The sequence below is a fragment of the Strix aluco genome, chromosome 21 (assembly GCF_031877795.1).
Source record: "Strix aluco isolate bStrAlu1 chromosome 21, bStrAlu1.hap1, whole genome shotgun sequence".
NCBI lineage: Eukaryota > Metazoa > Chordata > Aves > Strigiformes > Strigidae > Strix > Strix aluco.
Window position 1 is genome coordinate 14,870,494 of NC_133951.1, and position 27,749 is coordinate 14,898,242.

The following is a 27,749-nucleotide window of genomic DNA, read 5'->3' on the forward strand; positions in this document are numbered from 1 at the left end:
AGCTCTCTCTAAGGCAACTAAAATTCGGAATGTTGTGTTTACAAAATCAAGATGCTGAAGAACTGAAATACCTTTTGTGCACTGGAGCCCATAGCAGGGCATATGAAGCCTGGAGGCGAGAGTGTAGAAAACCGCAATGGACCCTTCAATGGGGTGAACAAGGAAAAGAGGCCGCTCTGTGCTCTGAACATCATTGAGACGTGTGACTGTTGGTCCTTCTGGGTTCACCAACAAGTTGTTCAAATCCAGTTTTGGAGGTTCACCTGGGCCTGTCTTCATCGGTTGGGATGGCTTCAGCTCTTTGAAGGGAAGCACACCAAACACAATTAGATTCAGGATCAGTCTTGGTCATGTTGCCATACTCCTAAAGGAGAATTTCAGAGCTGCTCCAGATTAGCTCATTGGCTCACTAAATCATCAGGGCACAGACACAGGGATCTTCCCATTGTCAGCTGCTCTGCAGCAACTGCATATGCTTTTAGCTTACAGTAAGCATGACATTACACTGCATATTCCTCAGACAGGTAAAAGGTCTCAAATTACATCCTGCATACAGCTGCATAAGAGCACTCATGCAGGCAGATACCAGCCAGGCAAGAAAGCAGCTTTCATGCTCTTTCTTACACCCTGGCCCCTGGAAATGATGGGCCTGACCCAATGCTCAATGCACTTCAGTAATATGTCTGTCACTTAAAAGCTCTTCAGCTATAACCTTATTTCATGATCTTATTTCACGATTTTATAGAGGCTCATGTCACTAGAGATGAAAGCAACAGATCGGAAGCTTAATTGTGTGGGCTCAGGTGACTGGTGGCAACCCTAATCCAGACACTATATATACCCTCTGCTGTCCCGGACTTGGAAGAAAGTTCACGCAGTTTGTTGATTGTAAGGAGTCGAATTTCTCTCATGGTCATAATGATGTCATAGTCTCTCTCCAGTGTCTGGCGCACTTCCACACCCATCAAGGAATCCAGGCCCAAGTCTGCCAACGAACTCTCAGCATTCAGACTACTCACATCACGGACACCTGAGAAAAAACAGCATGCTAACAAAAGGCTGATTTCTTTTCAGCTTTAGGCCTCTCTAGCTGTCTTCTCAGCTTCCTTCTTTCTCCTAAAACCTGAAAAAACTGCAGCTACAGAGAACCTTTCAGGACCATCTAATGCTTTCACAACCCACCTCTTCTACAACCCACATCTGGTCATGTAGGACCTAGTCTTTAGAGTATGTGTTAAATGGGCACAGCTTTGTGACAGGGGATACATTAGTTCCAGCTAAATAGCTGTGAACATTGTCACTTCAGCTCTAGGCCAAGTTCAGAGCAGTCAGCTAGAAGAATTTCACATACTGGAGGCTCTAACTGAAACTGCAGTCCTAGGCCTAATGCAACTAATTCTCAGCTACAACATAAAATGAAACAGTTATCAGTGTCAGTGATGGTTGATTGCAACACTTGACGTCTATCACATTGGAGGAGGCAACGTCTATCACATTGGAGGAGGCAGCGATTCCTCTAGTCTTTATCATCTCTTCCCCTTCAGTTTTCATACTGTTCAAGTCTCTCACCCTCTCCTTACCTGTAAAAGACTTCTCATAATTACACTTCCATCTACAGCTCTTCCTCCCTTCCTTCACCTGGTGCTGTCCCATGTTGCCACCCTTCCCACCATTAGGCTTCTTACTAGTTTCTCCCTTTCTTGTCCTCACACACTCTCTCCTTCCAAACTAATCCTACAGCTGGTACAATTTCCCAGACACTTTCCTATGACTTCTAAAAGACATGACTGTTCTGAGGTCAGATCTGCTGTCAGTTACTGCATGCAATTCCTTAAGTAATACTCACTAGACTGTCTTTAATCTATCAGTACCTCTTCTGGTAGAAAACAGAGAATCAGTACACACTTCTGTCTGCAAAAGAGACAACTGAGGTGGGACATAGTAGAGTTGACAGAGATTCACTTTCAACACAAGACCAGGGGACACAATGGTAAAAGGAAGCAGGTTCAGAACAGACAGGAGGTCATGGTTAAGCTGTGGTTACTAGACGTTCACATGGGATGATGGACAAAGCTGGTAAGAGAATACTCTATCAGTTAGTCCTCAAGTATAAAAGCTACTTTTTGCAGCATGGGGACATCCCAAGGTGAACATTTGAAAGCTGGAATAGTACTCAGAGTTAGTCATGTATTTGCCTTATTATGCGCTGTCACAGAATTTTGCTCCTGGGGGCTCTTCCTGTCGATTCTCCATTTGGAGAAAGGCACCAGTCCACTCTAAACAAAACCCAAGACACTGAAGTATGTGTGCATGTGCATGCAAACACAGTAAGGGAGAAAAGCCCACACTGAAGAAAAACTGATTACTGGAGAGGAGGAGCAGTGTAAGGGAAAAAAATAAACTAACAAACAGTCCCAACACCACCACCACACCCACACCACAGGATATCAGGAGGGGATGCTGAACAGAACACCTACAGCAGCAGCACTGGTTCCCAAAAGCACTGAGATGGTAGACACTGCCCAGCAGGGCTTGTCTGAGAGCACTTACCCAGGATGTGAGCGACAGCTTCTACAAGATCCCGTTGGCTGCCTCCTTCAGTTTTCACAGAGACTTTCTCTGCTAGGACAAAACTGGACATGACAGGATGAGGTTGATTCAGAAAGGTATCGAGCACCTCCAGGCATGAGCTGATTTGCTGGGGAATGGTTCCCCCGACCACAATCTCTCTGTTTCCCATTGTCTTCAGAAGGATACCCACATCACCAATGGCTCCCCACTGGATTGCCAGGCCTGGAGGAGAAATCAGAAGAAAAAACACACTAGGCAACTAACTAATGCACATGGCAGCAACAAAAGAGAGTTAAAAAACAGCTAAGCAAAGGCCTGTATTTCCTTTGTACTGTTAAATGGTCACTGTTCATTCACACACGAACGACTCAGGTTAACAGCTAAGAGGAAACAGCCTTCAACATTCATTATCATTCCAGACAAGTGCACAAGTTTCTGGTGAGCTGTTTTTGCGCTGGATGTTCGGTGAGATAGATTATTCTGCATGAGTAAAGTCATCTTACCTGGGAGTCCATCATGATGTCGTTGCTCGCAGATACGCTCCATGGTAGAATTGGCAAAGCCATAATTACTTTGCCCAGCATTTCCTCTTCCACAGCTTACAGAGGAGAACACAACAAAATAGTCCAGGTCTGGACATTTCTTACGAGTCACCCTTGGAGCACAGCAGAAGAGAGAAACACCATCAGAAAAACCTGCTGACTGTGTGTTACCATGGAAGGCTAGTGCGAGACTAGAACGACTAAGTTTGGTCAGCTCTGACTATAAAAGCAGTTTGTATTTGACCCTTCTACACACACTTACCAATCCAAATGAAGGGTTCCTGAATACTTGGGCTTGTTGACCTCCCAGAATAATTCTGGGGTCTGATTTTCAATCATGCCATCTCTAAGGACCTATTGGGGGAGGGGGAGAGAGAAAAGAAAATTAAAAAAAGGTGCAGTTTCAGTATCTCCAGTTTGTCAGTTTAAATTTGCCACGTGGTTTGAGATATGAGAGGATATCACTACACAATGCATTTTTGTAACTTTACAGTACAGACATATCCTGAACATGCTGAAATACGACAAGGACAACATGGCTTTTAGTAAGTGCTTTTTTCAGTACTGCCACTGCAGCCTTCATCTAGCAAGTTCTGTATGGGATTTTTCTTGTCCTCAGGGGTCTTTCATCTTATCCCAGAACTGAGCTCACTGGCCACATAACTGTTGCTTCCCAAGTCAAGGGGCCAGACCCATAAGCCTTTAGACACCAGGTAAGGCCAAAGCAAAGTGTCCTTTGAAACGAGAGGCAATCGAAAACTGTATGAAGCCTGACTGCCCTCAATAAAAAGAAGTCACTTGAATGGCTGCTGTCTCTTACAGGTCCTGAGCATTTCTGTCACTTACCACAGCCAAATTAAAGATGCCTCCAACTGGGCCAAGCTGCAAAGCTTCTTCTATCAAGAGCTGTGTTCCTTCTAGTGTTCCAATATCACTGGTAGATACCAACACTTGGATCCCCAGTGCCTTCCACTCTCTAACACGTTTAGCCTGGTAACCTACAAAAAATGAAGGCTTCGGTTAACCTGCTCCTTACACTTTTCTGACTAGATAGGGACTGAACAGCTAATTAATTCCTGATTCAACTACAAGAAGAAAATTGGATAAAACTTGAATAGTAGAGAGAAATCACTTGTTTCAGAAATATTCTAAGTAGATCAAAGTGGAGAACAGAGTCAGGAGAAGGTAAGGTAGTGGCAGGAAGAAAAAGTGTAACAGTGAAGGGAAGTTGACAAGAATTTGGGTACCGAGACAGGAAAGAACGGCCACATTAGAGCAAGACAACAGATTACAGTAGCACAACTAGAACTTCAGAAGTAGAAGTATTTGATCTCTGTGTTTGCACAAGTGGTGCAATTTTGAACTTGCCAATAGAAAGGAGAAATCTGTAGAGACAGAAAGAAGTTTGGTTATGACTGAATTTGCATGAGGAAACACTGAAAACTACCACTGATAAGAAATCTCAGTGCTGCCACTGTAATCAAACTAACAGCTTAAATGGAGTAAAAATGCTTACTGATGTTATCAGTTAGTAGGGCACATCTTTACAGATGAGCTATCTGAAGGAGCAAGAGCAAATATCCACAGATACAACTTGAGGGACAGAGTATCAAGGAGTTTATAGGCCTTTCCTTGTGGCATGTGATCACCAGCTGCTGGACAAGTCAGGGAGGTAGCCAGATACAGACTTTGTAGGGGGGTAAAAGAAAGCTGCAGAAAAAATCCTGCGTAAGGGAGAAAATGCGTTGATAGAATTAGGAAGCATAAAAAGAGAGGAAGTAGTTGGAAAAGAGGTCAAGTTAAAAGATACTTCCTATTTTAGAATGAAGGGGACAATAGCTTGTTTGAAGTGAAAGAATACATACATGAGAGGAAAGAAAAGAAATCAAGACATTAATATTTGCTGGTAGGACACTTAAAAACAGAGAGAAACTACAAATTCACCTTTCCTTTACAATTTTTGCTTACCAGTTCGTATGCCAGAACGAGATGTCAGTATAAGCTTCTGTGCTCCTCTCTCAACCAGCCACTGTGCCAACTCAAGCCCAAATCCTCCTAGGCCTCCTGTGATGATGTAAGACTTGGTAGATGGGCAGGAGGTTCGGGAGATGGCAGAGATTTTAACTGGTTCAGACCTTCTTAAAGGATGTTCCTTTTCCTCTTCTTGGACCTTTGCCCCACAAGGAAAAAAAAAAAGAAAAAAAGAAAAAAAAAGAAGAAAAAGTAGTTAAGATCGGCTACACAATGCATTTCTTATCGTGCCATGCTACGCTCCTCCAGTCAATGGGAATGAATCTCTTAGAATCAGAGTGAGGGACCTCACAGTTAAATTTGTTACAGTGTCAGCAGTAAAAACAGTAACGCTGTGCTGTCCTAGTTATACAGCTTCGACCTGAACTGGATCAAAATATCCAATATAGTCACCTACAGAGGATGACAGATGCATCAGAGAATCAAAGTCGTTATCTCATTACCTTGATCATAACTTTGCCAATATGTTTTCCTTGTGCCATGAACCTGAAGGCAGCTTCTACCTCTTCTTTGTTGAAGACTGTGCTCCTCAGGGGCTTTACTACACCATCTTTTATGCCTTTCTTCAACAACTCTGATACTAGTTCCCACTCCTGGTTTCCCGCATCAAAGATTGCATCTAGTAGTATCCCATGAAATGCCACGTTCTTGAGGAAGAGAGCCATTCCTAGAAAAAGCAACTTGGTTATGACCTGATACTGCTGACATTTCAAAACAGTCTATCTTCTGCTTCAGAAACATTTTTGTGGAGGTCAGTAGTGTAAGATTGAGGAGTAAAGCAGTCATTAGCTGCTAGAATTATACATTTTCCAAACTCCTTCCTGCATATACTCTCTAAATGCTATATTAATTAGGTTGTTCTCTTACAAGCAGACCAATTTAACAGAAACTCCACTCACAAAAATAGTGAGTCAAGAGGACAAGTTATAATATGGTCAGTCTGATACTAAAAAGGACATTTTGTGTCTAGTAACAGCTGAGTTAGAATCATGAGGAGCTAGAGTCCCACATACATCCCGTCCATCTCCACAGGAAACTCTTGCCCACAGGAAGTTTTCTATGATGCTAGGATCTTTTGAAATTTAATTAGAATAAGAAAGGAAACTGTCAACACTTGCTATATGCAGTCATTCTACAACAGAAGAACATTCTTGTCATTTTTCACCAACACATCACATTGCAATATTCCAATTTGTTTTCCAATCCAAAAGAAATCAGGTTAAACTTGCCCAAGTGCCATCAAAAACTGGGAGGGCTCTGGGGGTGCTGCGGGGCAGCAGCTCAGCAGGAGGCGGCAGCGTGCCCTGGCACCAGGAGGGCAAACGGCATCTCGAGGGGGCCTCAAACCCAGCACGGCCAGCCAGGCAAGAGAGGGCAGTGTCCTCACCTGGAGCGCTGCGTGGTTTTGGGCCCCTCAATTTAAAAGGGGTGTGAAGGTACTTGAATGCATCCAGAGGAGGGGGCAAAGCAGCAGGTGAAGGGCTGGAAGGCACATCCTGTGGAGGTGCAGCTAAGGACTTCAGGCTTGTCTAGTCTGGAGAGAAGGAGGCTGAGGGGCAACCTCATTGCTCCCTGCAGCTTCCTGAGGAGGGGACATGGAGAGGGAGGTGCTGAGCTCTGCTCCCTGGGATCCAGTGATAGGACATGTGGAAATGGCTCAAAGCTGCATCTGGGGAGGTTCAGACTAGATATTAGGAAACATTTCTTTACCTAAAGGGTGGTCAAACACTGGAACAGACCTCCTAGAGAGGTGGTTGATGCACCATTGCCCGTTGGTGTTTAAGAGGCATTTGGAAAATGCCCTTAAATAATGTGCTTTAATTTTTGGTCAACCCTGAAGCTGTCAGGCAGTCGGACTAGATGATCGTTGCAGGTCCCTTCCAACTGGAACTATCATATTCTATTAAAAGTGGCACAGATACTTAGTGAAACCACAAATTAAGGTTCTTGCAAGATCAGGTTCTCTGTAGGTATCTGAACAATTCCAATTACTTTCACTCTACAAATGATCAAGTTTACCCAGAACAGAGAGCAAAACTGCAGCTTGTATAGCTATGAACTTCATTTGCTAAGTTTTACAGTGCACTCATATTACAAATGGATATGTTACATCCCCAGAAGTTTAGAAGTCCAACAGATATATGAAATCTGCAAGCTAACAGACACAGTGGTAAAGAGTGCCATAGTGAAGTGAATGCTGCTTCTTACTGTCTTCCTGCCCAAACACTTTGTAGGCAACTTGTCATATACTGGTTTTAAAGACTCTGAGGAAGATAACTTATTTTGCAAGTTTTATGCAGGCTTCCAGAAAAATGCGGAGTGCCCTGCTTCTCCAAGAAGCTATTTGTTGAAAAGACCACATAAATTGTTAGTGATAAAAGGGAAACAAGTATTCCAGCTAAAAGCTTTTCTAAATTTGAAGATTAATCTGTGTTAAGATAGTATATATGTTGTACTGTCATGCTTGCTTAAACCTAGTGAGATATATTTCCTGATGCCCCATCTTACCAAGCTGACTGTTGTTAGACAGATCAAATTTGCCTATTTCCAAAAAGCGCCCGTGTCGCGCAAGACAACGGAGACTGGCTTGGAGCTTCTCTTCTGCCAAGGAATTTAACACGAGGTTGACACCTGCAATGAAAGGAGAAGCAACTATTTAATAAACTCAACTCTCCTAAGAGCCTAACCCTGTTATTCTAGTGACTCATTTTGTCTTTAGAAAGTGGAATGGCATAGTGTGGCATAGCTGACAAAAGAAGGAAAAATATTCCTTGAACTTACCTTTTCCATTGGTAACTCGCAGTATATGTTGCTCAAAGGTAGTATTTCGGGAGCTAGCAAAGCTATTAGCATCCAGCTGTGGGAATCTTGCTTGGAGATACTCGCGTTTCTCAGTGGAGCCTGGAAGTAGAGGACAGGTTGAATGATGCCAGTGCTCTTACGTTAAGTTTTTTTATGATGAAACAGCCCACTTTCATCTGCACATCTTTTGCCAAGGACTTTAAGTCTGAGCAGCCATCAAGCGCTTGCTTCAAAGCTCTCAGGCTCTCAAGGTATCAAACCTTAGGACAAAGGCTGTCTAGTTGTTACTGCTCATGAGTAACAATGAGCTAGAGCAAGGACAGAAACAGACCAAGCCTTACAATGCATAGACATTATTTGATCACATTACTGAATTTAAAATGAAGAAGCCTTGATCTTCTTTTGTACTTTTGATTATACACTGTACAGAGGTAGATAAATTTGTCTGTGCTGTGGAATTTTCAAGTGCACAGTCAGTAGCTGTATTTACCATGTATCATATTCTCAGTCTAGAAACTAGATCAAAGTTACAGGAGATCATATTGGGGGACAAAAGTATATACATAAATACGTATTTTTATATATAAACACATGTGTGTGCACACACACTTCCTCTCTCTATTATACATATGTAATTATTTTTTCCCCCGTGCCACTGGACCCTCAGTACTCACCTACGGTAGCAAAGACACGGCAGCCCATGCTCAGGGCAATGGCAATGGCTGCTTGGCCCACACCTCCTGAGCCAGAATGAATAAGGACACTCTCACCCTTCTTCATACCACCTCGAACCACCAAAGCATAATAAGCAGTGGCATAAACCACAGGCACTGAAGCTGCTTCTTCCAGAGTCCTAAGAAACAAAGTGGAAGAGAGAAGGTATCTTTAGCCTTGGAAAAGACTACTAGATTCTCCCAATGAAATTCGCTTTTCTCCAATGGAAAGGTTAAACTGCTGAGATAGACCAAAAAGTATAAACAGTTCTCAAGCGTACAGCAGACTGCCACAGCTGCCAAGCACAGACAAGAGTCTCATCCTTCTGCAAAAATATTTCAGTAACTGACCAGTAACATAACTAACACCAAAATCCCAGTGTATACTGAAACACGTGGAGCTAAGAGCCCAAGAGATGAGAACCTTGTGCAAGACACTGTACAAAAACTAGTGCAATTCCTGCAGGGAATCAGCCAAATCCTACAGCTGCTCAGGAGACTATAGCTCTGATGTTATTTCCCAGAGGGAATCTACCCACTGTGCAGTACTCTGGGCTGATCAGGGCTGTCAGCCTCAGGCAGGAAGACAAATCTTAACCACATACACAAACCAGAAAACAGAAGTTGACCTACCAGTTTTTAGGCACCTCCCACAGAAACCTCTTGTCACAGTCTACCACTGTAGCCAGCCCCTTTGCTGGCAGCAATCCCATCACCCTTCTTCCAGCCAGGTCCCGTCCAGAGAACTCCATGCCCAACATGCACTGCTGCAAAGCCCAGTTACCTGAAAGAACGTTACCATCTTTTACAAAAGAAATTTCTCTTCAAAAATCTCTTAGTCAAGAATTTACTACAACGGTAGTCCCTGAAAGTTAGAACCTCAGAGACAGAAAGAGTGCTGGGATTTATCTACTATGTACAAAGTTCATAAGTCACCACAGTTAATTTCTTACTATAAGAGTAGCAGAAAAGGACTTGGTTTCATTAAATCTTACTCTTTATCCTTGATGATATTGCTTTAGTTTTCAATTTTAATCTGAAATTTTATGGAAACATCTTGTTTCAGAGGCAATTTTGTCTCTCTGAAAACGAATGATACATAAGCTAGAAAGTATGATTACAGCAAAAATGTGCTGTGAAACCTTAATTTTTGCAAACACCGATTTTAGGCAGAGACTAATCTCAGTCATGAAGGGCAACCCAGCTCTAGTCAAGTTGCCCATAAGAATCCCCAAACACACTTTTTACATCTTCTGCCCCCTCTCCTTTAAATACAGCTTTAAAACAATTTAATGGACATTACATTAATTCTTAACTCACTATGAGCAAGATATTACCACCTTTGTTCTGTAGACAGGAGATTATTTCACCTTGTATTTTTCTCCCCTAAAAGCAAAGCAGGTCCAGTAGCATGACAGCATGAAACTTCAACATTCTCATCATGGTATGTACCTTACCCATCTCTGGAACCTCCATCAAGTGTGCTTCACCTCACACTTGATATCTAGGCAACAGAACTAGCAATGTTTCCTCACAGCAAGGTTTATTCATTTTGCCATATGAAAAATGGGACTGCAATGGGAAGTAGAACTTACAAGTTTTTGGTGCACAGTCCTGCAGCAGGGCTACTTCCTTTTCAAAAGTATACTTTCTTGCTAAACAAAACCTGATACGCACTTTAGCCAGTGTATAACTAACATTCAGGAGATTATGTGAATAAGTTCTAGAACAGTAACACATAAATACATTTTCTTCTCGTGTAATTTTAACTCACCAGGGATAGCATCTGGTGAAAGCTTCCCTGTGGCCAGCATAATGTCCCGGAAGTTGAGAGATGCATAATAGACTTTGCAGAGTTGAACATTGGGGTTAGTTGTGTGGAAGTGTCGAAGCGGGGAGACAATCCAATGAAGAGATGAGAGGTCTCCACGAGTCAACACATTTACATAGGCATGTTCTGTTAACTCCTGAGGTTGTGCTGCAGAAGAGGCAACAATAAGAACTTTACACACGTTAACACAGGCACACACTTTCCAGAATGAGTAAACTCCTTGTGTATCCTCCATCTGCTCTCCAGAAAGCCCTTTCTTACCCTACAATACTACCCATAACCTAAATAGCTCATCCCTCCTCCTGGCACCAGAGCGTGCTACTGCTCCAGCTCAGAGTGAACAGAAAAAATCCAAATTATCCATTAAAAAATAATAATAAAAAATAATTGTAGGAACAACAGCTACTCATTTTCTATTCCAAGTCCATTCAGACTCAAGGCCCTGCAAGTGATCCTCAGACCTCAGAAGAGTTACCTTGCTGCAACGGGAGATGCCTGAAGGAGCCCCACTTCCCATCACGGTACACATTCATCACCAGGTCCCTCTGAACAATCTCCTGCATCTCCAGGGAAGAAAGACTTGTGGGTGGGACAGCTGATGAAGGGTTCAAGTTGGAAACGAACACACACCTAGAAGCCAAGAGTTGCCATTTTTACTACAGGCCTGAAAAGAAGCTAACACAAAAATATCTCATCTCTAACTGACTCAAGGGCACGCTTATGTACCTGATTCTGTGGCCTTCTGCTTCGAGGCGGAGGCAGTTCACCATTCCCAGAATTCCCGAGTTCCCACAACTGGTGGCAGTCAACCACACAGGCTGCTCCAATGGGTCAGCCAAGACCTCCTACAGGACAAACACCAAACTGTTTTACTAGGAACCACAGAAAGCAAATAGCCATTGTATCCTTAAGGCAGGGATGAATAACTTCTATTTTAAGAAAAGGAACACACATAGACACACACTTCTTTTAACACTGCTAAGTATTTCATTTAGAAAGTGTAATGATTTGTAAATTCAGATACCCAGGACAAAGAAATTCTCACCTTTAAAGATTCAACCCACTTATAATGGGTCTCATCTATTGGCAGAAAAACGGGTGTTTTGGCAGGGGCTTGCCGGCGACACAGGAAAATAACTGAGCCAAAGAATGATTTCTTCATGGCAACCAGATTCAGTGAGGTTTTGCTGAATATGCCCTCCCACTGTGCCTGTCAAACCAGGTAGAACAACAATTAACAGGAAAGTCAATTAAAAATACAAGTCACACCTCTGCTTCATGTTGAATCTCCTCAAAGACAGCTTCACCAGGAACAACAGGCACCGTCCACCTCTTTCTTACTTTTGCTTGAAATCTTGGCATCTGTTCTGTATTGTCTCAGTACAAACAAATATTTGACTAACATAACAGTATTTTATCCATGTCTAGACTGTTCCTTCTTCCCTAAAAGATTCTCAGAAAGCAGAAGTACAACTATCTCAAAGTCCTGGTTAGGGAACTAGTCTTATCACACTACCAGAGTGGGGGGGGAAAAAAAAAGCAGTGACCATGCTGTCAAATCCCATACGGTATTTGAATGTGAACAGCAGTAACGCAATCTGTTTGTCTGTGGAGGTGTGCAACACAAAAAACTAACAGAAGTGGAGAATTGGAAAGACTGAGTTTAGATGTTACCAGTCTGTGCCACGTAAACCCTGTCTGCAACAGAAAAACTAAAGCAGGACAGAGAAAACATGAAAAACCAAGTCATCCAAATCCTTCAGCTTCAGGGGGGTGGGGAGAAGCAACCAACCACAAGCAAGGAAAAGGCACCTATACACTTAAGTTACATTGAAATAGCACTTCAGAAAAACAAAAGAATGAAAATGCATGTATGGCATATCCAGAAACATCAAGGTTCTACTATCTGAACAAAATAAAGGTGATTGCAGGCTCTTAGAAAAGCATCCATTTGCTTTTCATATGCCAGGCACAAAACAGCGGAAGGTTTTTACAGCGTGACCCCTTACATCGAGGACTAGGGACAATGTCCCTATCTAGAAAACTTTAAGAACTATATCAAGTCCTGCCCACTCTTGCCTGCGCCACATCATTTTCTTTAGAGAAAGTGCATTCAACTTGCATCTATCTTATCCGAGGGTTTTGCTAATACCAGGCTACTGACACTTATGACAGATCTAGGTTTTAAGTTGTCAGCTTCAGTAGCATCTCACAGTCTTCTTTTTACCCCCCTCTTTACTGGGCAAGATGTAAAGCTGAAGAACTCACCCTTTTCTTCTCAGATCTCCTTGAAAAATCTTTGTGGAAAGCGAAGGGCTAGAATCCATGTCATTGCAAAATTCAAAATCCAACTACCTCACTCCGGAATTATAAACAAAGAATTTTAGAAGTGCTACTCTCTTCTTATTCTAAAAGAAGAGCTGAGAGGCTACAGCCCCTCAAACCAGGAATAACACCTATGTTCTGTAGAGGGGCAGTTTCCCATTACTGCTTGGTCTAACAGCTGCCAAGAGGAGGTCACGTCCCAGCGCCCACCCGTACCCTTGCCGCTTGCTCTCCTCCTCCTGCGCCAGCATTGGCATTAGTTCTGCATGACATACTGGATTGCAGATATAAAGCAGACACCCTCCCCCCTGCCTATGCTTCTGAGGACTTATTTTGCTGTATCTCATTACGGGATCAGATAAAGTGGGGAGGAAGGGAAGAGAGGAAGGAAGGAAGAAGAACAAAATAAAAGTACAAGAGAAAAGCCTTCCTTTCTGGGAGCACTTCAGTGTTAGAAGAAGATTACCAGTTTGTAAAGTCTCACTCCCAGCAGTGATATCAAAAGGAAAAGAGATATTCTGATACTGAAGCATTTTAGGATCCTATTGTGATAGAGCTGTACCCCACCCAACAACGCAGCACATTATTTTACTATAAAAGAATTGCCCTAGCTAGTGTTTTCACACAGATTATACAGATATACAAGTGACAATGAATAATTTTCCAAGGCTCTCCTGACTGAACTCAGAGTTTACTCTCTCAACCTATTACGTGGAAATTCACTACTCTTCTAAAGAAATGTTTATGACATAGTCCTGCAGAGGGCCTCAATGGGAAGTGAGGTAAGTGACGTCTACTCAACATTCATCACAAGAGCATTTGCAAGCAGCAAACTCCAGACTATTCACTGAGAAAGTATTTGTCCTTCCACGAGGCTTACCTCACTCAGGAAGCTGTGTTTCTGCTGTAGATCTGGACTTGTAAGGAAACCGACAATTTCTCCAAGAGTTTCTCCTTTAAGAAGGGTGTGTAGCAAAACAAACCCTCCTTCTTTCACTGCAGCTGCCAAATTAAAGAGAATTTCGGTGGTGTTCCCTAGAACACTTGTTGAACAGTTGTACACCACCAAGTCAGCACTGGTCAGATTTCCAGAGGGAAGGCTAGATGGATCCCACTGGCTAAAGGAAACTCCATCTTGTAGCTCTGTTTCATTAGGTGAAAGAGTTTCCAGGATGCGGTCAGTGGCAATGTAGTCCACCTGCAACAGGGGCTGAGTATTCAAAATACTTTTGACACGAGAGAAAAGATGTCCACTTCCTGCAAGAGCCTGTGAGAAAAGAAGGGAAAGGAAAAAGGGAAACCAAGTTGAAACATGAATGATATCCAGAATTAACACAACAGAAGTATGCAATCAGGTTACTGGAAGGCCTAGAAACACTAGCTATGGTTCCATCCCGGGCTTCCAGCTAACCTCTACTATCTTCATCCTGTGACTGGTCATGTTTTCCAACGCTACATCCAGGCAAGTCTTCAACTCTGAAGAATCTAGCAATCCATTGAGAAGAGGGTCATCCTGGAAGTGCATTTTCTCTTGAGTCACGATCTGTTGCAGCTCAGAATGGAGGTTTCCATTCAGTTCCAGACGGCAGATTTCGGCAAGGATATGCTGAAGGCCCTTCTGTATGGGTGAGGACTCTGTGGCAGCCACTACAGCTTCTAGTCCAGGGATGACTAATTTGACCCCATGCACTGCCACCTTCGCCTTCAAGTTCTGGATCAGATCTATGGAATAGAAGGGGAAACGAAGAGTCGGAGTCAGATTTGCCAGAGATTTTTCTTTTCCTCTTTGCCTCTATTTGCTATACCAGCTGATCAGGACCACAAATTGCAGCATCTTGTATCATTAGCCTAGACACAAAGATATAGTGTATGCTCCTGTACATTCACATGATTATGTATTGTGCAGTAGTTGCAGCCCCCAAACAAGTAGGCTTTGTGGCAAGACAGTCTAAGCCACCGAAATTACCTGTGTCTAGACTCTGACTGAAAGACAGCAACTAACACAAAACTTCTGGCTCATTTAGGGAGTTGTGGAGGGAAATTGTAAATTTCTGCATATACAAAAATACTTTTCTGCTTTATAACCTGATGGTAAATAGTTCATCCCAACTGATATCAGAAACAGCATTACGAAAATAAAATAAAAATCCCACTACAGCATATGTAAAAAAAACTTTGGACACTGCAGGGAAAAAAAAAAGGAGAAATCTTTAAAATCTACTGTCAAATCAAAGGATAAGCATGAAGACACTTTACCAATATAGGATGACAAAATTGCTGTCTCAAGATATACCAAAATTCACTACTAGAGTAAAAACTTAAAAATAGTATTTTTTTTCCCTTTGATGAAAACACTTAAAGTGATGAGCTGAGTGGATGTCTCCCCATCCAAAGAGCACTGTACTAGGCTACCAGTTTCACAATAGACTAACCTGCTCTTATTCTATTCTTGCAGCAAACACAAACTTTGTTTTGGCGTGCCTCACTAAATCACCCTCCCTCCTCGGATATGCTCTTGTGCCCACAACCAAATGGGAACAGACATGTCAATTTACCCATCTTGGCAGTTCACAGGGAAAAACAAAACAAGAAAACTAAAGACTTAAGGAATTAGGCTCTCCTATCAGTATTTGAAGCAACTAGGCTGGATATCTCCTTAAAGATAATGATTAGTGCCTCTATGCTTGCAGAAGGGGTTGTGCCATCTGACACTGCACTGACTGTTATAGAAGGGTAGATGCCCCTCTCCATGGCTTTACTTCTACCCACATTCTAGAGATACCTCAGGCAGAAGAAGCTTTTAGCTTCTAGCAAGCATACAGACAGGACTCCTGCTGAAGTTTTCTACAGAGACCAACACTTTATTTCTCAGATGTTCTGAAGTAGTATGAACACCTGCTCTCAGACATTTCTGTCAGGCTGGAGATTCCCCTAGTGTGACAAGAAACCAATCCCACCTTTGCAGTGCTCCAGATAGGAATGAAGATGGACACTGGAAGACAAACAGTCAGTCTCAGTGTAGGGCACAAAGCAGAATTTTTCCAGGGTGGGAGGGATCCGTTCCTGTTGTCGTCGTGGTGCCACGGAAGCATGAAGACCATTGATCTGAACACCTCCTGCTTTAAGGCTATTAAGACAGTGGTCCACAACAACATCAAAAGCTGAAAGACAGGAAAGAAACGTAAATTTGCATCAAACACTACAAGTATTTTATTCAAGGTGCTCAGATGAATGGTACTATATCAGACTGTTACAGAGCTGCAGAATAGGTTGGAGACTAAGAGGGGCCCCTCAAAGTCCACCCTGTGTCTTAGGAACTCATACATTCATTCACACACAAGTCAAAGCAACTAGCAAAAGCCCAAACATGAAAGACGATACCTTCTACATTGTCCTGGTATTGGCACACCTGCTCTTGATGCAGCACTGGGTCAATACACACTGAGCGAATCCTGGTGGGTAAGCGTAGACTGCGCCCAGTCTCACCTAAGATTATCACGTGTAGCAGGGTGTCAAGGAAGGTCACCCAGTTCCCATTCCACAGAACTTTTCCTGTGCTTGCTGCAGAAGAGGAAGGAGAAGCCCCACTGTGATTTTGCCATTCAGCAGATGCCGGAAGTCACTGATTATCAAATGCAAAGTCTGTTGTATGTACCCAGCTTCCCCTGTAAACTCCAATAGTCAGTTCTACATTGGAGATAACAGCTTTCCCAATGCTCTGTCAGAACTCTTGGCTGTTCTCTAGTATCACACAATTTTTTCTATTTAAATTTAAATTTTTTTTTTTAATTACGACACAAAAGAGAGTCAGGTGGACTGTTAATACAAATGGATTTAAAAGATCAAATATTCATCATTACAATAACCATGCTCATCATTCTTCTACAGAAACTAAGTTCACCTTCACTGTTGCATTCCAGAACGCCCTGGAAAGTTGGTCCATAATTATATCCACGCAGATGCAGCTCTTGGTAAACATCTTCTTTCAAGAGGCCAGACTTTGAGCTCATGTCTACTTGAGTCTGAAAGTCAACTTGCTGGTTATGGAAGTTCTTCAGAGCCGTGTTTTCTAGGAGCGAAATCTTCCCTGATGGGCACAGTAGCAGGAATAAGAATCATCAGTGTCCATAAATAATGGATTTTAGTAGTACAGTGCATACACTTACGCTTCCTTCACTTACCACTCACAGACAGATTCCCATTCCCTGACACCTCAAAGCAGTGGGAAGCAGGCATGAGTCTTACTTCCAGCTGTACCGATCCTGAAAGAAACATTGAGGAAGACAGGACTGTGAGGTCATTCATGGCTACCATCCTCAAGCAGAACTTTCTCCTTCACTATCTCCAGGCTCACTGCACACAACATGTAATAAAGATGACCATAACGTGCTACTTGACTGAACAATGTGAATTCATACAGTCATGTTGCACTCTTCTTTATATCCTTTCTCCTGTGTTCCTCCTCACTTTCCCCTTGCATTTCTTTCATCCCACTCCCTTCATCTTCATTACACAGTTTTGCAGTTGTACCAGCACTCCTCACTCACCCTTTTTGGGAAGGATAGTTGCCTGATGAATTGTGACTTCTTCAAACATAACAGCTGTTTGCTCCATAGCCATGCCAAGAGACCGTGCCAGAGTTCGCCAAGCCAGCACTAGGTACCCTGTTGCTGGGTACAGGACTCTGCCATCAATGCAGTGACCAATCAAGTAGTGGTCAGGAGAGTCAGGACCCACGTCTGTCAAAGAATAAAGAGCAGAATAAAAAAAAAATTAAAAAAAAAAAATCATTAAAACACCCTATTAAAGAGGTCTTTTCCCCTCAACAGCTGTAAGAGGTTCTAGTGGTTTCCCCAACTATCCTGTCTGGCAATAGGCAGCTCTTAGAACTACGGAGTCTGAATCAAGACAGTTTCCTGCTCTGTTCATATTCTTTCATCCCATTTCAGAAGCAAATCCAGTCTTTTTCAATCCAAAACAAAAATTAAGCTTCAGAAAATGGCTTCAAGGATGCTGCTTTGAGTATCTTTTTCCTAGTTTTACAAAAGAAATGCAGAGGTAAAGCAGGAAACAATCAAAAAACCCCAAACAGGCAAACACACCAATATTGTAGACTGAAGCAGATGCAGAGCCTTTGGAACCTGCTGGGAAGTCTTCAGCTTTTGGAACATCCCAGTCCTGGCTGTGGTCCCATTTGATGTATGGAGAAATAAGGGGTGTTCCCACTGGGACAGGGTATTCCACAAGTGGGAACAAGTTATTTCCAAGCACATTTATCCTAGGAAGACAGAAAGGATCAAGACAATGGGGAGGATGGCAGGGGAGAAAAAAGATGGTAAAAAAAAATTCACCATAATACTTGGAGGTCAGACAGCAATTGATCCTGGGCTCCATGTCTGAGATTTCTCCAGGAGTACCATGAACACTTACTGCAGCCAAATTTGTAATCCTAACAGTCTACAAGATGCAAAGTTCCCTTCCAAGAGCTAGCTCCAGGTTCCTAGGTTTCTAAAATGGGACTCCTCTTTAAAAGGCACCTTCCCAGCCCAAGCAGTCTCTAACCCAAGGCAACACTTCGTAAGTGAGCATGTTAAACATGAAAAGTACCGATGTAAACCCCATTTTTTCCCAGGTCTGTCAAAGGAGTATTTCAATCCTTGCGAAGACATGCATGCTAGAGAAGAGACTTGAATTCTCTTCTAACAGATACCCCACTCACCCTCCTCCCTTAGTCTCCTTACCCAGTTAAATGAATCTTTCCAGTCTGTGTTAGGAAGAACTCCAAATTATTTTTGTGCTCTTTCTTCATCAAAGGTAGAATGGTGCAAGTTGGTTTCAAAGATCTCCTCAAGATAGCCTGGTCAAGTAGAGTCCATAAATCACTGGTGGAAGTCATTACTCATTACTTTGTCTCTGAATTTTTCTCTATAGATCTCAAACCACTTCTGTTTCTGTGCCAAGAGTTCTGTGCTAGGTCCTAGAATGCACACCATTTCAACAGGGAAGAGGAAGAGCAGCACAATACCCTTCCAGCAATCCAAGAAGTCACACATTTAGTAAAGCAGAACCTATGTAATATTCATGAAATCCTGCCAAAACACAAATGTCCCTTTCCTGACCAGACTGTCAAGTGGAATCAAAAGCTGTGCTTCAAGAACTGCAAGATCACCCTCTCAAGCCTCCCACTCACGCTCCCCCATCCCCCAGCTTAGGCCCTTACTCCCAGGAGCAGTCCTTTTTAGTCTGAAGCATCCTAGGGCATTTTTCAAGCAACAGCTATTAAAACCAAAAAATGCAGCCTTGAACATCTGACCCAACTTGTATCTTCTCTTCAATTTGATCCCACAGTCTTTAAATAAGATAAGGAAGGGAGGAAAGAGAAAACCAGAACATTTTTAAACCCAGAAGTCTTCTGATGAAGTCTTTAGTCACTTGCACTAGAGTACAGAATTGTACAATGATTTTAACATGAAGCATATAATCTTTTTATAGAGAAAAATATCTGTCTAATTTAAAAGCTCTGCTCCGATTCTCCCTTCCAGTCACTTTCAAAGCATAAATAAGACTAACACAACATAATAAATATATGCTGGGTTGGAACTCAGAAACACTGTATAACTACTAAGCTCGATTCACAAGTAACTGATTCTTCTTAAGACTTTCCTCCTCTTGCACACCACAGACCACATAAAAAAGACCAGTCCTTGAGACTCAAGGGACAGGCAGATGACCACAGCACTGATCTTGTGGAGCGAGTGCATCCTAATGTACTTCATGTTTTGCATCCTCTACTATGGAGCTAATCCCACAAAGATCAATTCTTACAGGGCGGGGAGAAAGGAATAATCATCTGATCATTAGGGAAAAGGAGTTTATGAAGAAAGCAAGCTCCTGGGGTCTCAGACTACTTGGTCTAGGAGAAGAGGGGAAAACACCACTACCAGCCACCACCTTCTAAGACAAGAACCTCAAACCAAATTCATTGTACAGATGGTGATAACAGATTTTTCACAGAGAAGGCATTAGTCTTGCATTTCTCCCCCACCCCAATTTCACACACACTCTCCATTAGATCCAAACAACGAAATCAGTTATCTGAAACGCATGGCGATGAATAAAGGCAACAATGTGAACGTCTGGATGGGGAAGTGGTAGTGTGTTGGGATTTAATTTTTAGAAAAATATTAACATACATCACCCCCCCCCCCCCCAAAAGCCAAACCAATAAAAAAAAGACACCAAAATCCCCACAAAAAAATCCATTAAGAAAATGTTAAAACTGGGAGAGACTCAAAAGTACTGGAGGGAGAAAGCGTTCTCAGAACTAAGGGGTGGGAAGGCTAGTCCTCAGACCCTCAGCTTCCTTCCTGCAGCAGCATATCATACTGACAGAGTCAAATACAATACCTGTAAAAGAGCATGTGGAGCAATCTCTACTACAACAGCGTTCTCTGGAACATGCTTCAGACCTTCATGGAACAGCACTGGGCTCACTAGGTTGTTCACATGATACTCTGCAGAGGAATTCCTAGCCAGATCACTCTGCCACTGGGATTCAGGGATAGATGTACTGATCCATCGTGCTGAACGAGGTTTAGGGTGTGGAATGACCTACAGACAGACAAGGAAGAGGGATGGGAGGAAGAGTTACATGTCATAGATAACAACAAGACAGGCAAAAGCAAGCAGCCCCTCCTTTTCACAGGCCATTTTTCTCAGCTTGATTGCTCAGGACATCCTTATGCTTGAGGCCATAAGACTTCAAACCTTAGGTCTCACAGAGGTCTGGTCTACATGCTCTTCAGGAGACTTCCTTCTCCTCCTAAAGAAAGGAACCCCCCTAAACTCAACATCACCTGCACTCAAATCCAGGGGCCTGAGCATAAGCCACGCGAGCCATAGTTTGGCAATATTACCTTTTTCAGGGCACTGAGCAGCACTGGAGCGATAGATGCCATGTAATAAGAATGAAACGCGACCCCGGCACTGCGCACCTCCTTTGCGAACACACCATCCTTTTTCAGTTTGGCTACAAACTCATTCACAGAGTCCTAAGAAGAGGAATACAAGTGAACTAAAAATAAAAGTATTTGGAATCTGACTCACTGTACTCGCCCCTGCCATGCCCTTCATCACTTGCCACTTAAGGGGGAGACGTATCTGGGGAGAGGTTATTGCCCTTCTCAGTCTTACCATTTATCACTCATTACGCCCGTGGCTGTAAGAATATTCAGCACAAGAGATCTTTTATTACCAGCTTACTGAGGCACTAACATCACTTCCTCTCACAGAACATTTGAGTGTTTAAGTTTATACAAAGCACCATGTCCCCTCCCACCACTTTAATCAAGGTCCTCTTTGCAAGCAGCTGAGCTTTAACTCAGCTTCACACTTTCTTCAAACCAGAACTTCACAGGTCCCACTCACAACTCTAATAAGCACCGTATCAGTTCCTTGCTCACCAGAGGCCCCGAAATAGTGACAGTATCTTCAGAGTTGTGACAGGCCGGTACCACATTCGGGGGACAGTGTTGCTTACATTCCTCCCATGTCAGACCTGCAGAAGGAAGGAAGACCTCAGGACAACACAAGTGTTTCCAGCAGTGAGCCTCCTAAGGGGAGGGAACGTCAACTGCACAATTACTGCGCTTAATTCAGTATTTTGCAAAACTGGGAAGGATTCTTAAGAGAAAGATGGACATTCCCCCCCTTTCCCCAAAAGTGATTATGCAAAAGTTAAAAGATATTTATTTCAGGGCTTTAACATAACATTTGTCACTGTGATATTGAGCACAAGAACAAAGGACTGATAATCTTTGCACCATCTCATTAAGGGATGGAGTCAAAGAAGCTACAGAATTGGTTGTCTCACCTTGACCTTAGCAATCTGAGCTAGAACAGGAGAGAACACGTGAGCTTGACTCACAGAAACCAAGACCCACAAAATACCCATAGAAATCAACAACTCTAGCTGCTTAAACTAGTTTAACACATGCAGCACCTGGTCATATATTACATGAATACAAGTCACAGGAAGAACCTGAACTCAACATCAGATTACAAGAAACATATTATGCAGCACTCCAAGATAAGTTGTGATAAGTGTCATGTATTTAGTATCAAGGAAAAAAAGCTAAATTAAGTAGGTAGTCCTTTGTAGCATTAGTTAAAAGAAGTCTAGGATTGTAAAAAGTGATCTAGTCAAACATACTGCATTAGACCTGCAACAGCTTTCCTCTTAAGTGTTTCAGTTTTTAATTGACCACTGTGTCCAACAGTAAGAAACACAAGAACAACAATGCTACCAATAATAATTTCAAACACGTAAGTCACCATGAAGCCCCATCACGAATTAAAACTGCTGGGTCCAAAGCTCAAAATTTCACCCAATAGTGGGCAAAACTGTATGACTTACAGAAACACCAAGCAAAGCTTGCTCAGGAGAAAGCTTCTTCCTAAGTGCTATTAGGCCCAAGTAAGTTCTAATGGCATTAAATTCCACTAGCCAGTTGCCCACTACATAATAGTGGCTTACTGATTTCACATCTCATTACTCTTCCAGACAATCAGAAATATCTCTTTAAAAAAAAAACCACAAAAACTCCCCCTATTTATATCAAGAGCCAAAAACCCCAGTGCCTCAGATTTTCACCCCTCTTTTCAAGGAGATTATTTATCAGGCCTCTATCATTGGTCACCTGTCAATAAATCTCTCCATTTCCACTTAGCTTTGGATGGATTAGCAAAATTCTGATGTATTCCAGGTCAGAGATTACTACCATTATATCAGCTTCAATATTTAATAATCTGTTCTACATCAGAAGAAAAAGAAGAGGAAACAGTAGCCAAAATTTTACAGACATGATTGTCTCCACCAACACATTTCAGAGCCCAATTTTATCCTAATGCCATACAACAGAGATCAGATGTATTTTCCTGTATCGCTCTTTTGGTAAGGGTATACCTACCAACAGCAGCCATTCCTCCTGCGGGTAATTTGGCCTCTTTAACACATCGTCCCCGCCAATACGCGGCAAGAATGGCTTCTTCATGACTTAAGGAGTTATCTGCATAGCCACAAGCTAGTTCTCCTACTGAGTGGCCCAAAATCCCATCAGGTTGCAGACCTGCAGCCTTCAGCATATCAATCTGGGCAATCTGCAAGGAAAAGTAGGATTAGTGATTACTCTGGCATGCTGTCAGACCTCAAAGGCACACAGCAGTAGTGAATATATTACAAAATGGCTTTTTGGTAGACATTCTTCTTGGGTTCACTTCTTTTTTTCTCCGCCCACAACTGCAGCTCCAGCCTCATTTCAAAGCAGTCCCAAGAATTGTTAGGCAACTCCAGAACTGTTTGGGCCTCTTCACCATGTAGCTTTCCACTAGGAAGCTATTTCCAACAACAGGAGGCTGCCCAGAGCATGTCTGAACAAAGAGGCAAGACCAGCTTTCCAGATCACTTTAAAAGTTCCGCCTCTAGTTTATTAACAGACAATGAATCCCATGTTGACCCTCAGGATGAAAAAAAGACTTCATTTAGCATCACTTAGTTAATCTGCAGAACGAGTCGTAGAAGGCATTCCATGGAACCTTCGTTGTTCCACAAGTGTTTACGTAAAAGACATTCCTTAGTCTCTTAAAAGGAGGAACTGCCCCACATACACACACAGATAAACATGCAAATCAGTTTAGATCAGTATTTGTCCAAGCATCTTGCAAGTGGCAGAGCCCAAAACTGTCAAGGGCGCAACATAGCCCCTTCTATCAGAGAGATATTTCTAACAGCTGCCGTTTGCTGATTACACAAAACAAGCTTCCATTAATTGGCATAAAGTGTTACTGGACAGACACACTAGCAGAGCATGCTTATGTGGACTGGGTCCATGACCCCCTCCACCAGTCATTTGAGTCTTACCTGAATAGCAGCTAGTCCAACGAATGCATGGATAGTGTCATCGAAAGTGTTCTCATCTGCTTGCAGAAGCAGGTCTGAGACCTTTAGTCCCGTGTCCTTCAAAGCCTCGTCCGAGCGCAATATAGACCGGCGAAACAAATCCAACTTCATAAGGCTCAGGCCCATGCCTTTCCACTGTGTTCCCATGCCTGTAGGACAGGCAAGGAGAAAGTGAGCTTTAGTAATGCTCCATAAAAGGAGATCCCACACTTGCTGTGGCAGTGAAAGAATTGTATCTAAGAGCAAAACATTGTATGTTTCTAACATCCTCTAAATGAGGCACTGCTTTTTATTTTCCTGGACTTTGCTATCATCAGAAGACAGCAAAGTTGGAAGGATCAGATAAAATACAGGAAATCTGAGTCTCCTAGACATATCACAGGGCTGCAAGATATTTCCTCATGCTAGAGTGGAAAATAACATTAGAGCACAGAAGCCAATTGCTCAAGCCCCAGATCTACAGAGGAATGCAGAAGCCCGGACCTGCTGCTGCACACCTACCTGAGCAGATGTACCAGAGCGGTCTATCAGATGCTTGAACTTGCTGAACCTCTTTTATGTCACTCTCAGTGCCAACTAGTGTGTAGCCCCTGTAGGGCATGGAGGTTACAGGAACTGCAGAGATATCACTGAGCAGGCTTACAAATGGGCTGCATTCTCCATGTTTTCTGCTCTCTTGAATTAGTAATTCCACAGCTTCCTGGGTTCTGCCACAAACTTGAACCAGTCGTGGCATGTTACAAGTCTCCAGAGGCTGGCGTTTGTTCTCATTTGGCCTCAGAATGACATGAGCATTAGCACCTCCAAAGCCAAAAGAGTTGATACTGACAAGGCCACCTTTCACTGGCATCGGTTTACAAACTACCTCCAAAGACCCATCTTGTAAGCCAGGAATATCTGGATTTGGGGTATTGAAATGAAGATTTGGAGCCCACAGCCCATGTTCCAGAGAGAGAATGACCTGAAAGGAAAAAAAGAGTGTTTTGTGCTCCACATTTTCTATTGCAAAACATTCTTTCGTTGTTATTGTTTTACTATAAATGACCATGTATCATACACTAAAGCAGCTCTCTATGTTTGGATAAAGAGACACTTCAGAGAATAGCATTACTGATGTCACTGAGGTAGCCTACTTCACACATAGGCAAATTTTAAGTCCATGCAGGAAGTCAGCAGTGAGGGTGAGGGTGGTAGCTTTAAGTTTAGCTTCCAGACCCTAACTGAAAAGCCATCCAGTCTTGGTGGAAAAGCAGCCTGGCTACTAAAAACATCACATCTTTTCCTCCCCTTTCAGATCCTGTCCCTTTGTCACACTCCACTTTATCTCTCCCCAGTCACATACCACCAGACGTGCTCTTCCTTATCACAACAAATGCTCCCATTTCTGCCTTTGCTGCAAAAGAGCCAAACTAAAGTACCAGTAAAGGAGTTTGCTTGCTGCTTTACACCAATTTGTTGTCTTCTTGATCCAAAAAATGCAGGAACAGCAGACTGGTCAGAACTGGCAGAGCCAAAGGGAAGTACAGAACAGCATTAAGAGTTAGAATAGCTGTGTGAAAAAAGCAAGAGGTCCCTTCTCTCAGCGGCATCTCTACAAACAGCCCATGACACAAAGCCCATACTCCTCTGTGGCACAAGTCCAGCAAATCAGAGACTACAAGGTCAGCTGCGAAACACTCTGTGCTCTGTATGTTTGGCAGTTCCTTCATCACCCCACAATGGTCAGAGAAACAGATAATGTTTGGGAACTGTTCTTCAGAGTTGACTATCAGACATGGCAGCCTACCTGGGAGAACAACCAGCATAAATGCACCATATAAACTCCAGTCAGCATGTCTGAAGTTGCAGTCTAAGTATGAACCTGCTGTTGCTTTACACAGCATACATATTTGTACGTTTAAGTCTGCCACGGTTTCCATACGAGTTTGAGAGTACAGTACAGTGAGCGTACACCAGGACCACCAAGAAGCTTTCTCTTTGCTGTACAGCAAGTAATTAGACAGGCTGAGTAGTTCAAAGGTGCAGGTGGGTTTTCCCTCCCTTAACAGAATTTAACTAAAGTGGCCTTGGCAAACCCTTGTTTCTTTCTTACCTATCCAGATAACTAATGGATTCTCTTCAAGTCTGAAATCAGGTATTTTCAAGATCTATTTTCCCAGCTGACATCTCACATATAAGAGCATTTTATGGAATTCCAAAAGAAAAAATTTACAGAAACTGCAGACTTCCTGAGGCAGTTAACATCTAAGAGACAGTGGGCTTCATATAGTTTCTGGCTTGGTGTCAAGGACGCCTGATCTGCTATTCTGATTAACTTCCAAATCTTAATATACCAAGTGCTGACCAACTTTCAAAGAATCATGAACAGACACAGACCTTCCAATATCCTTCCAAAGCTTCAGGTGCTTTCAAGACGCCAGACCTGGGAACGAGACCTAGCACAACTGAACAAAAGCATAGCAAAAAGATATTCTAGCAGGCATGATGGGTGCCACGGGCTCTCATCTGCAGCTATAAGTTCCAATACAAAATTAAGTGAGAAAACTGACAGAAAGAGAGTGAGAAAACCTGGTGTCAGAGAAGTCTTCAAAAAGAAACTGTGGCCCTTGTCTTTGCAGTTCTGCATCCTCTAAGAAACACAGACCTCAAAGTTATGATCCTGTCCTGGCAGATCACAGCAGAACTGCACTAAAACTGTTTATAATGTACAACACAGTATGGATGGAAAGGTTTGTTTTATGACTCAGTTATCATTCCTCCTATGAAGGTGTCGTCAGTCTGAGAGACAGAGTTGCTAAAGAAAGTAAAGCTTTCCTCTGCAGAGACACAGACACTGCCGTCTCCATGATTTATTTTCAGATGAGGCTATTCACAGCAAGTTGTATATATTCAGGTCACAACAAACACTTTAAAGAGTCTAAAATTCTAGCAGTGAGTGTACGTGACTTCAATCTGCGTGGCTCTAAGGCTGTCAGTAATAGGCTTACCACCAAGTGTGAACATTAGCTAGCTCTCTGCTAAGCAGTTTAGCAGCCAGAGCCAATAGATGATTGTCTGCCTACAGCAGTAGTTAGTAGGCTGGTTGCTAAGACAACCAGTTATTCAAGCTAGTAGCCTCATCCCAAAGAACTTGCCTGGCTTCTTGCTAACATAAGAGAGAAGAGGAAGAGATGATACATCCCTGACAAACAGCCAGAAGGATCAGCTACTCTTTTGGCACTGAAAGCCTGCACTGCCACTTATCTTTGGTTATTTCCAATTGCTCCAAACATTTAAATCCCTCTCCATGTACACACCTCAATGACTTACAGCAGAATTCTATTGGAAGGTCCAGTGTAAGGATAGTCAATAAAGTGACCCCAAAGACTTTATTCTGAGCAGAGTTACGCTCCTGTAGAATTCAGTACGAAAGGGAAACTAAAGCACACAGCAGAGGACCACCTGGGCATTCCTGTCCAGCTTGCAGAGTAGCCACCTGAGCTTTTAAGAGTATTTGCAGGTGAAGCAAGTAGTAGATAGTTAATGAGTTAACCTGAGTTCTTCTCATTACCAGTGAACATCTTATCCTGGATCAGTGCAAAGTTTCCTTAAACCAAACAAACATTAAAACACCCACACACTGTTGTGCTCCCCACCTCCCCCAGTTTTCCTTCTCAAGCCACCCATTACCTTGGCTAATGCAGCAAGCCCAGAGGCAGGCTCTGGATGACCCATGTTTGACTTGGTTGACCCAATCAACAGTGGCTCTCGCTCACATTGACAGAAGACTTTTACAATGCCATTTACTTCCTGTGGATCTCCAACCTAGTAGGAAGAGAATCAGAATGGCTACTAGCTAGCGCTTCCAAAACACACCACAAGAGAGAAACGTGAATGATTAAGATGTTCGGGCAAAAATCCAGAAGTGGTGAAGCAGAACATATTCTAATAACTGGTAGAAGGGAGAAATATGGTTAATTTTGTAAAAACAAAGAGTA

The 27,749-nt window shown here is 42.8% G+C and overlaps 1 protein-coding gene across 1 annotated transcript in view; it reads right to left on the minus strand.

The window, feature by feature from the left end:
• The window catches only part of FASN (fatty acid synthase), a 44,547-nt gene that overhangs the window by 5,741 nt on the left and 11,057 nt on the right, over positions 1–27,749 (minus strand). Inside the window, exons 8-39 of the mRNA XM_074846841.1 lie at positions 27,442–27,576; positions 24,274–24,733; positions 23,734–23,921; positions 22,784–22,973; positions 21,278–21,372; positions 20,732–20,866; positions 20,223–20,426; positions 18,557–18,672; positions 17,918–18,093; positions 17,363–17,554; positions 16,997–17,077; positions 16,717–16,902; positions 16,197–16,376; positions 15,773–15,976; positions 14,227–14,537; positions 13,696–14,082; positions 11,536–11,700; positions 11,217–11,335; positions 10,966–11,120; positions 10,434–10,637; positions 9,293–9,443; positions 8,621–8,799; positions 7,926–8,045; positions 7,653–7,775; positions 5,588–5,811; positions 5,082–5,283; positions 3,960–4,111; positions 3,376–3,467; positions 3,075–3,226; positions 2,551–2,793; positions 842–1,030; positions 72–299 (exon numbers count right to left, since the gene is read on the minus strand). Of these exons, the coding sequence (XP_074702942.1) occupies positions 72–299; positions 842–1,030; positions 2,551–2,793; positions 3,075–3,226; positions 3,376–3,467; positions 3,960–4,111; positions 5,082–5,283; positions 5,588–5,811; positions 7,653–7,775; positions 7,926–8,045; positions 8,621–8,799; positions 9,293–9,443; positions 10,434–10,637; positions 10,966–11,120; positions 11,217–11,335; positions 11,536–11,700; positions 13,696–14,082; positions 14,227–14,537; positions 15,773–15,976; positions 16,197–16,376; positions 16,717–16,902; positions 16,997–17,077; positions 17,363–17,554; positions 17,918–18,093; positions 18,557–18,672; positions 20,223–20,426; positions 20,732–20,866; positions 21,278–21,372; positions 22,784–22,973; positions 23,734–23,921; positions 24,274–24,733; positions 27,442–27,576 (5,938 nt within the window). The remainder of the gene's footprint in view (positions 1–71; positions 300–841; positions 1,031–2,550; positions 2,794–3,074; positions 3,227–3,375; positions 3,468–3,959; positions 4,112–5,081; positions 5,284–5,587; positions 5,812–7,652; positions 7,776–7,925; positions 8,046–8,620; positions 8,800–9,292; positions 9,444–10,433; positions 10,638–10,965; positions 11,121–11,216; positions 11,336–11,535; positions 11,701–13,695; positions 14,083–14,226; positions 14,538–15,772; positions 15,977–16,196; positions 16,377–16,716; positions 16,903–16,996; positions 17,078–17,362; positions 17,555–17,917; positions 18,094–18,556; positions 18,673–20,222; positions 20,427–20,731; positions 20,867–21,277; positions 21,373–22,783; positions 22,974–23,733; positions 23,922–24,273; positions 24,734–27,441; positions 27,577–27,749) is intronic.